We start from the raw sequence: 15,360 nt of genomic DNA, 5'->3' as shown, positions 1-15,360 counted from the left end.
GTCTCAGGTCTCCCATGATAAGGTGAATGAACTGAAGAGCTCATCTGAGAGCTCTAAGGTAGAAAAAATGGCCATTTGCAAGCAGAAATTAAATTATTTGAAATGTACAATAAAAAGTATTATTATTATTTTTAATTCACATGCTTTGTAATATTTGGTTGCAAACAGAGGTCACTAAAAGCGTAGGCTACTGCCTCTGAGCAGATCTACTAGATTAAATTAAGACATCCTTCTGAAACTCCCAAAATGCTTATTATATGGCATAAAACTAGTGACAGGTGGAGCAAACAAAGTAAAAAGTACTAAGTTTTAACTGAAAGAAGTAAGAAGATAGTGCTTAAAATATATGACTTGGGGAACTACAACATGAGCTTTAATTGCCTCACTTAAGCCAAATTCTACTAATGACAGGAAAAGAAAATGCTAAAGCTAGCATAAAAAATAATAATAAATTATTCTTCCATACAAATAAAATATCTTTTATTATGTGAAGTCAATTTTTGGACATAATTAAGGGCACTAAGATAGGGTGCAAGCATCTTTAGCACCATAAAGGTTTTGTCTACCCAAATTGATCAATAAAAACAATTATAATCTGCTAGGATTTTATTTACCAAGCACTATTCATACGTCCGGACCTGAATGAAGCCAAAATATTATGGCTTGGGTATGATATACTTCAATAATAAATTCTTATTAATGTCTTTTCTGACAATTCTTAATGTCTTTTCTGACAATCCATGTTGTTTCACAGAAGCCAGATGAATTATTCTCGTATTTAAATTTAAGCACTAGCATATTTGCCATATAAAGGACTTCCTTAAAGATCATCTAAATATATAATAATATAGTGGATGAAAACACCAAGTCTCCAGGCAGTAGGTATATATATATACTTTTTTTTTCTGGAAGGAGTCAGCGAGATGAATTCTATTCTGGATGTCAGAAATTACATACTTTTTCAAGGCAGGACAAAAAGACTTATGTCCACACTATTCTCTGGCCTACACATTGCAGTAGCCATAGGACTTCCATTAATTAATATCGGAGTCAAATTGACCAAATGGCTTTGATCAAATACTTTAATCAAGTGCCTGAATGAGAAAGTCACATGATATTTGGTAAGTATTATGATCCTCTTTCACACTGAGAAAGATTTTATATTGTTTGTAGAATAAGCCAGACCACTTTCAACTTGCAGTTTTTGGATATTTCCACACCTTGCAAGTACTAGAAGTGTTTTATTATTAGGCTGCTGATTTCATGCAAGTTATAGACTCTAATCAAAATCCTGCTTAAAATTCCCTTTGACGAAGTAAATATTAAAGTTGAATGCATCTACCTTATTAATTCTTTCATCATTCTTAAATCACTCTATTAGATATTCCCTGAGTTCTTACTCAATCTGATGATATTCTTTGAAATAATAGATAATTCATTTACAGTAATAAAAGAAACAAGTCTTTTTATTCCTCCATCATCCTCAACAATGTATTTCATGAGACTTTCTGGAAACATCACTAAAATGTCAGCCACACATGAACCACTAGTTTATCATGTACTCCATATCTTTTTCATTCTTACATAATGTCCCCCAATTTTTAATACTTCCTTTATTCTTCCTTCCTGACAACATGACGTTACATATTCTATTAAAAGCATTGGACTAACTGAATCCCCAGCTTGCCAAGTGATTTAGTACTTACCTTCATTACCCTTTTTTTTTTTGGTGCCATTTACAAACTTCCCATAGTTTTTTACTTCCTTGCAGCTAACTGATGATGTAAAATAGACTGAGTAAAGAGCAAATTCCAAAAGGATTTCACTAGGACCTTTTTACACCAACTTATGGCCTCATGATTGCATTCCAATGCAATCAGCAACCCTAAATCCCTTTAATGTGTTCTACATTCATTCTGTATCATCCCAATATCTTAGGTAACTTCTGCACTTTGCACAGCAGTACAAGCACTTACTCTTTATCAGTCAAATATATAATCTCATAATCTCATTTTAGTCATGAAAGACTGACTTTCTATGAATTCATTTTCACTGCCATTAATTGATCTAATTTATTTTATTATTCAAGTCTCTTGTCAACTGTTTTTTCAAGAATTGATGTCAAGCTGATGGACCTATAATTACTTGAGTTATCCTGTTTACTTTCTATGAGGACTGAAACAATAATCACTTTCTTACGGTCTTCTCCTTCCACAATGTCTACAATGTACTGGAAACTATAATAATTTATCCAAAAAAAGCTCTTTATCTTATTCTTTCAAGCCTTTCGGATGCAACGTATCCTGCTCTGTTGCCTAATTCAGTGTTTGTGCTTAAATACACTTAATGCTAACATTAGCATGAAAAGCTATTAATCATTGACATTGTCATCAAGTGAATAAGTAAACTCTTTTTCTCCTTCCCAAACTGAGTCTATCATCAGACATAGTACTTTGGCTCCTGTTACTCTTGAAAGTATCTCTTTTGGTTCTCTTGATGATCATGTAGGCTTATTCTTGTATCCATTTGTCTCCTATAACAATATTCTGTAGTTTTTAATTTCTATTTTACAATATTTCTTGTAGCTCTTTTGGTATTAATTAATTTGGCTATGGAAGTGCCATAAAACAAGAGTTTTAATATTGGGAGATTGATTTTTGATTTATCATTTATTGTTGTGCACAAAGACAAAATGAGAAATACACAATCACTTTTCAAATGTTTAAAACCATACAAATTTTGAGAATGCAATATTCTCAGGATACCTGTCCAGAAGTTACAGATATGATTGGCCTGCCTGAGCTAAGCAAGCTATTTTGTATATTGAACACTACATGAAGTACTTTCTTTGCTCCTCAGATGTTGCAGGCCCAGCTTTGCATTTCCTCAAGACTACTTGATGTTTACTAGTGCTGAAGATACCTCATTAAATCACTACCACAACTTAACTTAGGCCAATTTATATGACGTATAACTGCAGTGCCAACAAACCTTGGAACAACGAGGTGTATTTTTGTACTTTGCCATTTATTCAATACTTTAAAACAGAAGAACGACATTTGTTTCTTCTTTTCTTTATGTGGGGAGAGGGAAGGGGAATGGCAGGAATTGAAGCAAGTATTTGGTCCTGCCTGATATTTTAATTTGCTTTATCTTTGATTAGGTCTAAAGATAAAGTAAGGAAAGTAAATTTTAACAAAGGAATGCTAACAATGCATAACAATTTCATTTATTAGACTTCTCCAGCTGAGATAGATAACAACAAAATCAATGACTTGCTAGTACTTTAAATATGCTATGAAAGGATATGGAGCACCAAACGGAATATGGAATAAGTATTGTTGCTGCAAAATATCATAATGTCTTAAGATGGATCTGAAGATGTCTCAACATTCTTACTGCAGTATTGAATAGTTTCTAGTTTTGACCTCAATATTTCTGAAAATGCTTACTGTATATATATACAACAGTCTATTTCTAGTATAATAATTTCAGCTGTGGTGAATTCTTGCAATGTGACTGGTGAAAGGAATGGAGTGGATAAAGCAAACTTCCCTACAACTACTAATATATCTGCTCTGTCTCAGGTTATCTTTACACAAGTCTGAAGGTTGCTCTAAAAGTCGTCATACAGCAGTGACTCCAAACATCTATCATAGTTCCTTTACTCATATTCTTAAATATACTCCTCCTTTCTTTGATTTAGGGATTACAGGAATATGATACGCAAAAATAAACACATAAATAATAAAGCAAACTCTAAAGCACCTCTAGAGATGAGGGCCCCTTAGCCTCAGAATTGTCACACACACAACAAAACAAAACAAAAGTCCTCAAACATAGAGCAAACAACTGTTTTCTATTTCAATCTCTCCCAGTCAATCTGGTGTCAGCCTGGAATAAGGATCACTGATATGAGAACCCACCTATTCTTCAGCTGCTTTCAAAGCAGAGCCTTCGCATTTGAAAAATTCCAACGTACCAAAAACTAATCTCCTCTTCAATTGTGTAAGAGCAAGAGATTTCATCTTTGTTCCAAATTAGCGCATAAATTTACAAAATAAATAATCATAGAGCAATAGCAGACTGCTAAATCTGTGTTTTTACAGTAAAAACTTGAAAATACTGCAACACAATGATTTCCTCTGAAATCCCAAAAGGTAGAATTACAGAGCCTTCAGTTTTATCCTACTAGCTAAGTTCAATATTACTGAAAAAATAAAATAAAATACACAGTGAAGATTAAGTAATTAAGCAGATGCTTGCTGTTGTGTCCTTGATCCAGTTTATACAGTAATGCTGATGAATATAAAGGGTCTGATAAACAGAAAATTATTTCCAAGATTCATAGTAGTTGCAAGCATGGGCATGCAGCAAACCCACTCACGTTTACCTGAGACCCTATGGAAGGCCGAGTTTAATAATTCAATACAAAATGATTTTAAGCCTTATGAAAGTATCATTAGTGCATTCCTAGTGTTGCACTTTTATACTGATTCAAGAGGCTGATACAGATGTGACTGACAGAAGTTTCTATCTGCAGGATTATTCAAGCATAAAATTGTTGTCAGGGCAATCCCAATCAAAAGCAGCTGGGTCCACAGAAAACACATGGTGCTCATATGACAAAATCCTTAGCGTAGATGCAAGCAAAGCAGGATTTTATTGCGCATTAATGACCAATTGAGGAGCACATAAATTACTATAATTTTTATATCACCATTTAACTACACACAGAAAGAAAGAGAAAGCCCTAGTTCTACATAAAGATCAAAAGAGAACCTATTGTCTTCTAAATTACCATTGAGCTCTAATGCAAAATTGGTACAACAGTCTGCGGAATGCTGATAACATTTTGTGCTGCAGTTAGTTACATATTGTCTAAGTATGAAAAAGTATAGGTGATTTAAAGTGAAAAATAGAGCACAGTTGAATTTGACTGCTTGGACTTGAATTTTCCAAGCACGTGATCACGAGAACTTAAAACTGTATCAGTAATCTGTAATTTCCAAGCAAATGACAACAGCATCTTGGATATATTATAGATATATTATGAGAATATATCTTTCAGAGTAAAGTTTCCTTTAAAGATTTGTCCTTCAAATAAAATTAAAAGGAGAGGGATTTTCAGAATTAAGGGATGAGGAAGTGGACAGTGAAGTCCCATAGCTGTCTGAAATTCACCTGTATTGTGTCAATCACCAAGCAATATACTCCTCATTTATTATTTCATACAACTTTGGAATCCTCCACCTAAAATATCTCAAGAAATGAGTCATTATGAAGTTAAAATACTTACAAATGCAAGCTTCAAGGTAACAGTTACATTTTTATCTGCACCAAAACACTTTTTGTAAAGGAAATCAATTTATATCCATGATCTCACATGTCTAAAAGCAGAATTAGCCTGTTAATCCTAATGTGCCCCAAGCAATGCTGAAATGATCTAAAGAAATTACATGTCCAAACAAGAGCACACTTCATGATATACTGAAGCATAAGGGAAAGAAAAAAACACTAAGTACAGTGGGATCACTGAGTTTGTTTCTGCAGAAAAAAAATAGAATATTAAAACAGAATATTATTGTAAATTTTGAAAACAAGCAGCAATGCATCATAATTAGAAAGAGAACTTCCTTCAGTCACAAAAGATCACAAGAAAACCTTCTACCTAGGAAAATGCTATCAAATAGGCCCTTGTAATTCAACATATGCTAATGTCATACATACAGCGGTTTGTCTTTCTCAGCGTTCATTAAGAAAGGAAAACTTAGTGTGGTTCTCTATTAAAAACAAAGGATTAAACACATAACTCAGTGGATGAATGAAAGGATAGGGTTGCTGTGCCAAGGAGGACTGAAAATAATCCAATAATTCCTAATATATGAAAACCTTGATAAATGACAAAATTTAGCCATTGCTGAAACTGGTGCTTATAGTAGAAAAGAAATTAAGCTCAAAAGCTAAATTTAAGGGAGATTAAACGAAAGTAGAGATAAAATGAAAGCGAAGATAAGAGGAAAGTGATTTTCATTTTCAAATTGCTTAAAATTCATTTCCATTACAGGTTCTGGAACAGAATCAGGAACTGCATAAGTATATATATATATATATATACAGCTAGAGTATACATGGATTTAACTAAGTCACAGCAGAAAGGAAACAAGGTGTGCTGACCCATTATACTGGATGAAACAAGTCAATCACTGTCTCAAACACAAAAGGGTGCATATACATACACACTTCACAAAAACACACATTTAAGTACTAAACAATATTTATTCCAGCAGCCTCATTTTATTAGAAAACATTTTTTTTTTCTCCAGTATCAATGAAAATTAGAAAGGAAAAAGGGCCATGTTTTTCAAAACAATAATAATAAAAAAAACCCCAGAACTTCTTCTCATCAATAAGAAATTGAAAAGCCACTCCAAAATTTATTACAAATTTTCACTTATTAGTCACAAACAGTACCATCAGATATACGACCATGCACAATTAAGTAACATAGTTCAAAATTAGCATGCCAAGCGTGAAATTCTCTAATTCATAGTTCTGTTAAAAATAAATTAGAATCTGTGAAAAAAACTGAACACATTCAAAAAAAGGTCAATTCGGTCACTGAAAGCGGAGTTTGTCTCTGCTAACTTTAAGTATCCACAGTGTACCAATCTACACGCGACCTTGTCAGCACAGGCTTTCTTGAAAATCAAATACAGAGATACGCTGTCTCTTAGGGTCCTCTTCATTCATTTGATCTATTTTAGATAGGTTTTTCAGACTGAGATGAATTGAGCCCAAGACCCCATTGATAAGATCTCCACTCAGTCTCACAATAAGATTGCCAGAGCAATTAACGTCAATATATATGTCTACCAGCAATCAAAACAATTTCAGTGAAGGCTCTCAATGACTATTATGTTTAATAATAACTGCCCTCCTCTCCTTTATATATATAAAAAACCCCACATAACTAAAACCAAAAGGACAAATTAACAATCTAAGCAATTAAATAAGCTTCATCCTATTAAAAGCCACTTTGCATTTAACGTCGAGTTTTCTATTTCAGTACTGGCATTAGGTATGTTGCATATTGACCAACTTAATATCTCCAGTCCATGGTATCTACAGCTTCAGTGTGAGCCCCAGTAAGGCAGTGGATCTGCTTTAGCCCCAGTATCTATAGATTGTTGAGTCATTGAGACATCTCCCCGAAGCACAGTTAAAGGTTGCAGATGTGATAAAATGCACTATACAATTATTAAAAAGCACAATAGAAAAAGACACGGAGCATGAAGTAAATGTAAAAAGAGTAGCATGGTTCTCAAAATAATGGATCTGAAAATAAAGCTGAATTTGTCATGCATTTTTGCAGTAAGACATAAAGAAACAAGTTAAAATGCAAAAGAAAGAGCTTTGCATTTCAATCAGGCTCTATCAATGATGTTTTTCCTATTTTAGTTGCATGTAAAATATATTTTGTGACAATATTGCATATTACATAAATTCAGTGTGATTTGTCTGATGGGAAACAGTACAAAGCTATTAAAGCAATGCATGAGCAGAATGTAGAGATTTGGATAGGTCTACTCATTTCTATTTTAGTTCCCTTATTTTATTAGAGTTTTATATATACACATATATATATGTATATACAGGTTTTCTCAGTTCTTATTTTTACTAAAACATCAAAGGGTAATAAGAGAAATGTCTGGACAAACTGCAATGCTATAGAGTTTTGATCAGCGTCACAAAGTCCAGCTCCAGCCTAGTCACTAGTGGTGGCCTCCAGGTGTTTAATACTGTGGCCAACACTTTTAACCTCTTCATTAATGAGCTGGATCATGGGACAGAGTGCACCCTCAACAGGCTTGAGGATGATAAAAAATTAGGAGGATTGGCTGATACGCCAGAGGGCTGTGCTGCCATTCAGAAGGGTCTCAAAAGGCTGAAGAAATGAGTAGAGAGGAACTTCACAAAGGAAACTTCACTAAAGGGAGATGAAGCGTCCCACCCCTCGGGAGAAAGAACCCCCCACACACCATGCTGGAGGTTGACTGTCCGGATAGCAGCTTTGCAGAAAAGGACCCATGGGTCCTGGTGGACAAGTTGAATGTGAGCCAGCAATGTGTCTTTGCAGCAAAGAAGGCTGACAGTATCCTGAGCTTCATTTGCCTGCAGGTTGAGGTAGGTGATTCTTCTACGCTACTCAGAACTGATGAGACCACATTTAGAGTGCTGGAGTCCCCAGGACAAGAAAGGCATAGATATGCTGGAACAAGTCCAGCAAAGAGCTATTAAGATGATTAGGGAACTGAAGCATCTGACGTATCAGGAGAGGCTGAGAGAGCAGGGATTGTTCAGCCTGGAGAAGATAAGGCTTGCGGGGATCCTATCAATGAATATAAATACCTCATCAAGGGGGAGTAAAGAAGACAGAACCAGACTTTTCTCAGTAGAGCCCAGAGAGAGGGCAAGATGCAGTGTGCACAAGCTGATATAAAAGAAATTCCACTTAAACATAAGAAAAAGCTTTTTTTGCTATAAGGATGGCCGAACACCAGAAGAGGCTGCCCAACATGGTTGTGAAGATACTCAAACCCTAAATGGACAAGGTCCTGAAAGTCTATTTAAGAATTATCACAGCTGGATTGAAATTATTTCCTATTTCAGGAGCATGTTTCATTTGCTGGCCATCAATATCCTAACATTTTTCTGGTAAAAAGAAGAAGAAAAAAAAAAGTAAGAAAGGGCTGGAAAGGGGTAGCTCACCTAACATATTCTCACTTCCCCAAGAAATTAAGGTTTGTTTGCTTACAGGCTGATAAAAGCTTGCTAATATCATCTGTTCCAACCCATCCCCCAAATCCTAGAGCCTCTTAATGATTTTCATGCTATATAATACGTATGTTCCTATATTCTCCAGAATCTATTTTTTTCACTTTAGATTGCGACAGAAATTTGACTTTCTTTTTCAGCACCTCCAAACCCCAAAACATGAGCCTCCCCCTGCTCTCATCTCTCTGAGGAGCGTTATAGCCCAGCTGTATAAGCAGAGAATAATTTTCACATGTGCCAGCACAAGTCAAGTAAGACAATTTTATGCTTTATCCCATGCTGTTGCACACACATATTTTCAATATCTGGAAAAAAACCTTCTTCTTTCACCTTCTAATCCATCCTTCAGGGTTTTCATTTCCTGTGATGCTGTTATCACTTGAACATGGTTATGCTACTGCCCTTTTAAAATACCTTTATTATTACAATAACGCTGTCTGCCTCCATAAGGTGTCTCTCATCTTGTGTGGAGATTGTATGCTCTTAGGACAGTGGCTAGTATTTTGTTTTCTCACAGTAGATGGGTCTTTTTGCCATTAGTACTGTAATAACTCTAAATAGTCTCTATGCCTCGGTACACACATTTTATTCATTTTTCTCTGTTTTTAAGAACCGATCATTGCATTTAAGTACACAGACTTTAAGACATACTGTATAACATTCAAAAGCAATATTACTTTGTCCTAGAAACATCTGCCAATGATGTTTTTTCCCTCTAGTCTAATTGTTCTTCTTCACTGACAGAAAATGATCTATGTAATGCCAAATTGTCTGCTGAATTAAGAAAAAATAAAACCAAACCAAAACAAACAAACAAAAAAACTGAAACAAACCACACAGTCCCAAATCTTCAGGATCAAATCCACAATAATGTGCTTACGAAAAGTGATTTTTAGCTTCAAACAGCTTTTGAGAATCAATATTTAGCCATATACAATAACTACATGTATATGTACATTTTGCATTGATATGCATCTTGGACACTCTATATCTGGAAAAATCTAAGCACACGTCAATGACTTTAGTGGACAGGACATAAAGTTAGTACAACAGAAAACAGAATATCCAAATATATTCTGAAAAGCATCTGAAGCACCTCTACTTAGAGCCAAAGTTAAGTTACAAAGCATCTTCATGAGGAAAATATACCTTGGTTAAACGTGGCCTGATTCTACCGAAGCTACCTTTAACAACGTTTTATCAGGAAATAAGTTATGTTAATATATGGTGAAAATAAATATTTTTATTAGCACACTGAACTGGAGAAACAAGGAATATTGAAAGCTGGCTTGTACACTATCATAAAGAAGGCTTTATTTTTAAATGGTCATGCTTCCTTTTTCACAGAATCATAGAATCATAGAATGCTTAAGGTTGGAAGGGACCTCTCTCTAGAGATCATCTAGTCCAACCCCCCTGCACACGCAGGGTCACCTAGAGCACGTGGCACAGGACTGCATCCAAGCGGGTTTTGAAGATCTCCAGAGAAGGAGACTCCACAACCTCTCTGGGCAGCCTGTTCCAGTGCTCTGTCACCCTCCGTCACCCTTTTCCTATCCTGAGTGACTACAGATATCACATAAAAAATACTGATGAAAAGAGAAAGCTAAATAAATCAACCAGTAACAAAGTTCCAGCATGCTGGGAACGGTATTTTCTATTCTGTGATAGCCAGTATAATTTCTCATGATACTTCATTCCTCCAAAGACTTTTTAAGGCCTTTTAATGATTTTAAAGGTTGTTTAGAGGGCTAAAACATAGTGACCTTCACAGAATGGGTAAAATGACTCCATATTTCACATTTTTTCCTTAACACATACAGTTTAACCACCAGGATTCAGTTATCTGAGGCTTTAAAGAGTCTGACTATATTGGAGGTTACATAGTCTTCATTATTTATTGCAATAACAAACACAGCCACCACGACTAGCACAAAACTTTCAGAATAAACAACATAACAATTTGTTGCAAATTGTGTATTGGGTAGTCTTTTTCATAATCGGTATTTCATGGAACTGCAGATTTCCTGGTAACATGTTGTTTGCTGGAGCTGTTAAAGGTACACAGAACCAGCTAGGTGAAATCCTGCCCAATGTACTGTCACTGACTGGTTAAGTCCACCATTTAACCACTGCTGTACATGATGAATGGCAATTGATGTGAACATGACCCCATTCTCAGCCTATTTGCAACCTCATATGAATCTTCAGCCCACAGCTTTGAAACACTGTAACAAAAGCTTCTTTACAATTGATCACATGTTCAGGGAATTGATAACAGAACCTATTTCTGAACAGTTAATTAATGAATTATATTCATTAGTACAACTTTTCCCTCTGAACAATGTATTACTACCACAATATTTGACTTTTATGGCAATCATTTCCCTAAAGCCACACAGAGTGCTGTATATTCTGATGTTATTCTGGTTTTCAGAAAACATTTTACTTTTGAAAGTTAGAGTAAGTATAAGAAAGGCAGAGAACAACTGAAGGGAAGGAAAACAATTTGATTTACGAGGATTGTAACCTGACTTCTTTGGCAGATAATTTGAAGCATTTGGCTAGCCAAAAATTTTTTGATGGTCCTTTTTTTTTTTTGGCTATGTAAATGTGGATGCTTCTACAAATAATTTTACTTCAAGGATGCTATTTTACTGCCAGTCACATCAATGCTGACCTGCAATAACTGTATTTGCATTTGCATAGAATTAGCTGCTTTTCTTTGAATATCACTAGTTGAACAGGGCTCTCAGTACCTTTGCAAGCTGTCAGAATTTTGGCGGTTTATCAATTAATCTTAAGGGTTTTTTTTGTTTGTTTGTTTGTTTTGGAGGGGGTTTTTCTGAGGGTGAGGTGGGTATCAGGGCCATGATAAATTTCCTGTAATGAGTCTCTCTCTCTCAAGAGAGAAAAAATTAGAAATTTGGGTCAGTATTTACAGCACAAAATGCATACATAAATGTATATATGAGTGTATATAAAAAAAATGTATAAATAACACACACACACATACAGACATTTCATAAAATTAAACTACTAAATGGTAAAACATGTGAACTGAGGAAACTCCTGTATAGGCTGTTGCTTTTGTGGGCAACTGCGTTTCTGATGCTTTCTTACATACGCTGATCTAATAACCAATTTGTAATTCTAACCTTAGATATACAACAGCTCATGGACCTTGTCAGGAACCTAATTCAAAGTTTGATGAAAAGACTCAGACTGGATTTAAGGCATCTTGGATCATCCTCCAAACTAATATAGCATAAGAAAAAAAGTCTTCTTAATATCACATTTTTAAGCTTAAAATATCTCCCTCTTTTCTTATTTCCTCTAGTCAGTATATCATAATTTTACAATCAGTAACGCAGTATTCCATATTCCTGTCACTGCTGTGAACACATCAACAGGTATGAGCAGGACAAACTTTTAAAAGTATTTCATAAACATATATATTTTTATAAATAACTCTTGACATTTCTCATCCTTCTTCCAGTTCTCCCATTCTTCATTTCTTTCACCATCAGAAAGAAAAGTGCTTACATTATTTTCAGGAGTATTTTTTGCAACAAATACAAAACTATTGTAACAATTAATTGCTTTTTAAAGAAATACTATTATTGTTAGGATCTAAATCTCAAAAAAAAAAAAAGCTGTCTATAATAGAGGTCTATAACAGATTCAAAAGAAAAAATGTGTGCGAGAGAGAGAGAGAGAGACGTCTATCTGTCTGCAAAAAGGATTGCAAAAATACATCTTAAAGAATGTACTGGCTATGACTGGAAGATACTTTTTTGTCACACTATAATTAGCAATTGCAATTCTATTTAGAGTACTAAACTTACTGAATCAGAAGAACTGGTTCCAAATAAGCAGCTTTCAGCATCAGTAGAAAGGTCTACTTTTTCACACCTTTTGCTTTTTTTGCTGCTGTTGTTTTTGACTTGTTTGGGGGTTGGCAGTGGTGATTATGACTAAATATGCAAGCTCTATATCTTCATACAGAGATTCACAAGAGTGATCATTTTTTGTGATTTACTATCACACCTTTCTATGAACTTACAACCATCCTTTTAAATCTCCAGTACAATAACCACACAGTTAAAAAGACAAGTTAATCAAATCCTGTTGACCTTGCGTAGATATTATTTGCAAAGAAATACCTTTTACCCACACAATAATATAAAGGCTAAGAATTCAGTATGAAGACTCATTTAAGCAGGATAATTGGCATTCATAGCACTTACCTGATTATGTAGAGAAGAGGTTATACAGCTATTTTCCAGCTCAAAACCATGTAATAGCCATTTAAAAAAAATAATGCAATGCTTGTAAGTTATGAAAGTTAGTTTTTTACTGACAATGCTTTTGTAAGAGGCTTCTACGAATAATTAGTGCAATTTGCTGCATTGTTTGTGGTTAAAAGAAACGTGCAATTATTTATACAGAGATGCGGCATATAGATTATGAGGCTTAGATCAGTTGATATTTAATAGTTCTGCTACTATAAAAATTAGTCAAGTCACAAGTATTGCATTCTATCCTAAAAGAATGATAAGCCTCTTTTCACAAAGAGAAATTCCTTACATGACTCTCTTACTCTCACCAGAATATTGAAAGGAATAATAAAAAAAAAGGAATATTGCACAGAAAGATGGATCAAGCATGAATCAATGTGGCAAGCACATAACCAAACAGACATGGAGTTAAACAAGAAAAAAAAATCAACACAATCTATTGCTTAACCTGTTTTGTCAGAGCTGGTATTGATGGTATTGGTAGTGATGGAAGTGAAGGTAGTCTTTGCGCTGTCCTTGGTAGTAACAGATTTCTGCTTATTTTTCATGGCTTCCAGTGCTTTGAGCTTCTTGGCATGTTTAGTGCCTTTGTAGTGGGCCGCAGCCTGGCTCTACAAAGGAGAACAAAATGAACCATGCAATCAGGCTCATTTCTAAACTGGCATTCTCTGTATTACTACAAATACAGACCACCTTTCAATAATGGGTACCATTCACGTTATGCAAGTAGTGGCCAAACTGTAAATTATATTTAGAATGATGCTTAGGAAACAACGGAAAAAATAATCAAGGAACCCAATTTGAGAGATAATATAACTGTAAAACAGTATGTTACTATCAGTCCAATGTTAGTTTATTCTATCATGCTTAAAATATGTATTAGCTCTTCTACTAAGAACTTTTTCACTTTTGCTTAAGAAAAAAAAAAAAAGAAAAAATAAAAAAGAAGGCCCTCAGGTGACAGGGAGGGAAGTACTTTTGTCACATTATTTTTTCGTTTATAAATTTCTATCAATGCAGATTTTGCCAAAATTTCCTTCAAGGAATAGTTTGCTTTCAGCAATGGACTCAAGAACTTCCCAGATAGAAAGCAAAGACTGGCAGTAAAAATGAAACAAAATAAGGAAACCCCAAAGACACCTAAACACAAACAAACAAACAAACAAAAAAGCAAAATATAAAACAAGCCCCTAGAAGCTCATCACCAAAGATACAATTGAATTGTGAGGCAGACATGCAATCATCTGGGTTTTAGAGAAGGGATTACTGTAGTCTACCTCCTACAAAGTACAGTGTTTGAAATTCAAAGCAAGGAGTATCCTTTCAAAGGAGGAACCTCAAACAAAACCTGCCACAGTGCCAAATGTATTTTGTCTACTTGACCCAGTTAAGCTAAAATAGGTATGTGTCCTGATACTGAAATTTATGTACTACATCAAAAGTATCTTTATTATTAGAGTTAATAGCAACATTTATTCATTTATGTTGCAAGTGTAGTTTAAGAATATCTGAAGCATAAGATTATACTTTATGCAAAAAAAAATCTAGACTTAATGGATATTCAGAGGTCAGTATCTCCGATTATTTAAGCTCCTGTTGTTTAAGACAGTCTTCCACTTAATAAATTAAAAGATGATACATTCCTTATATTTTTATTGCTGAACTTGATACTATTGAAATCAACTCTTTTCTTACTTACAAAAGATTCTTATGTCTCTAAGACTCAAAATATTTAAAATTTAACTATTAGAGAACTGAACAAATAAAAGAGCAACTATGTTGAATCAGCCCAAGAACCCCGCAAAGATCGGGATTCTGTTTCTGGCATGGAAACAATAGCAGACTGTTAGAGAGAACATATTAGAAAAGTACTTGCTGTTGTGGAATTAGAAGCAGCAGCAAACACATAAGGAATTTAGTGGCTAAAGGACAAATCACTCGATTCATTAAGCCACTTGCAGGTAGAAGGATCCTGCATATTCTAGCATCTGTTAGTCATTAGACCTGTACTTAATATTGTCCTGTGATGGATATTGGGGAGGGGAAATTCCGGGAAATACCACTGAAAGTGTATATTATTTAATCTTGAGATTCATAGCTTTCAGCATTCATGAAAAGTCATGACTCCTTCCAAACGTTGGAGATTTGAAAAGCTCAAGATTTACCTGAACAAAAAATATATATATTTATATGTGTATACATAGATAGATATACATACATG

The 15,360-nt window shown here is 34.6% G+C and overlaps 1 protein-coding gene and 1 long non-coding RNA gene across 2 annotated transcripts in view; both read right to left on the bottom strand.

Moving 5' to 3' along the window:
• LOC148595346 (uncharacterized) overlaps positions 1-15,360 on the bottom strand; it is a 157,328-nt gene that overhangs the window by 45,567 nt on the left and 96,401 nt on the right. The window lies entirely within an intron of this gene.
• The window catches only part of ZNF385D (zinc finger protein 385D), a 151,592-nt gene that overhangs the window by 44,807 nt on the left and 91,425 nt on the right, over positions 1-15,360 (bottom strand). Inside the window, exon 4 of the mRNA XM_088521198.1 lies at positions 13,588-13,750. Coding sequence (XP_088377324.1) covers positions 13,588-13,750 — 163 coding nt within the window. The remainder of the gene's footprint in view (positions 1-13,587; positions 13,751-15,360) is intronic.

Source organism: Tinamus guttatus, unplaced genomic scaffold, assembly GCF_059628265.1.
Source record: "Tinamus guttatus ecotype Peru unplaced genomic scaffold, ASM5962826v1 Tinamus_guttatus_pri_ptg000115l, whole genome shotgun sequence".
Lineage (NCBI taxonomy): Eukaryota > Metazoa > Chordata > Aves > Tinamiformes > Tinamidae > Tinamus > Tinamus guttatus.
Note: the sequence above shows the minus strand (reverse complement) of the source record. Positions and strands in the feature narration are given on the sequence as shown.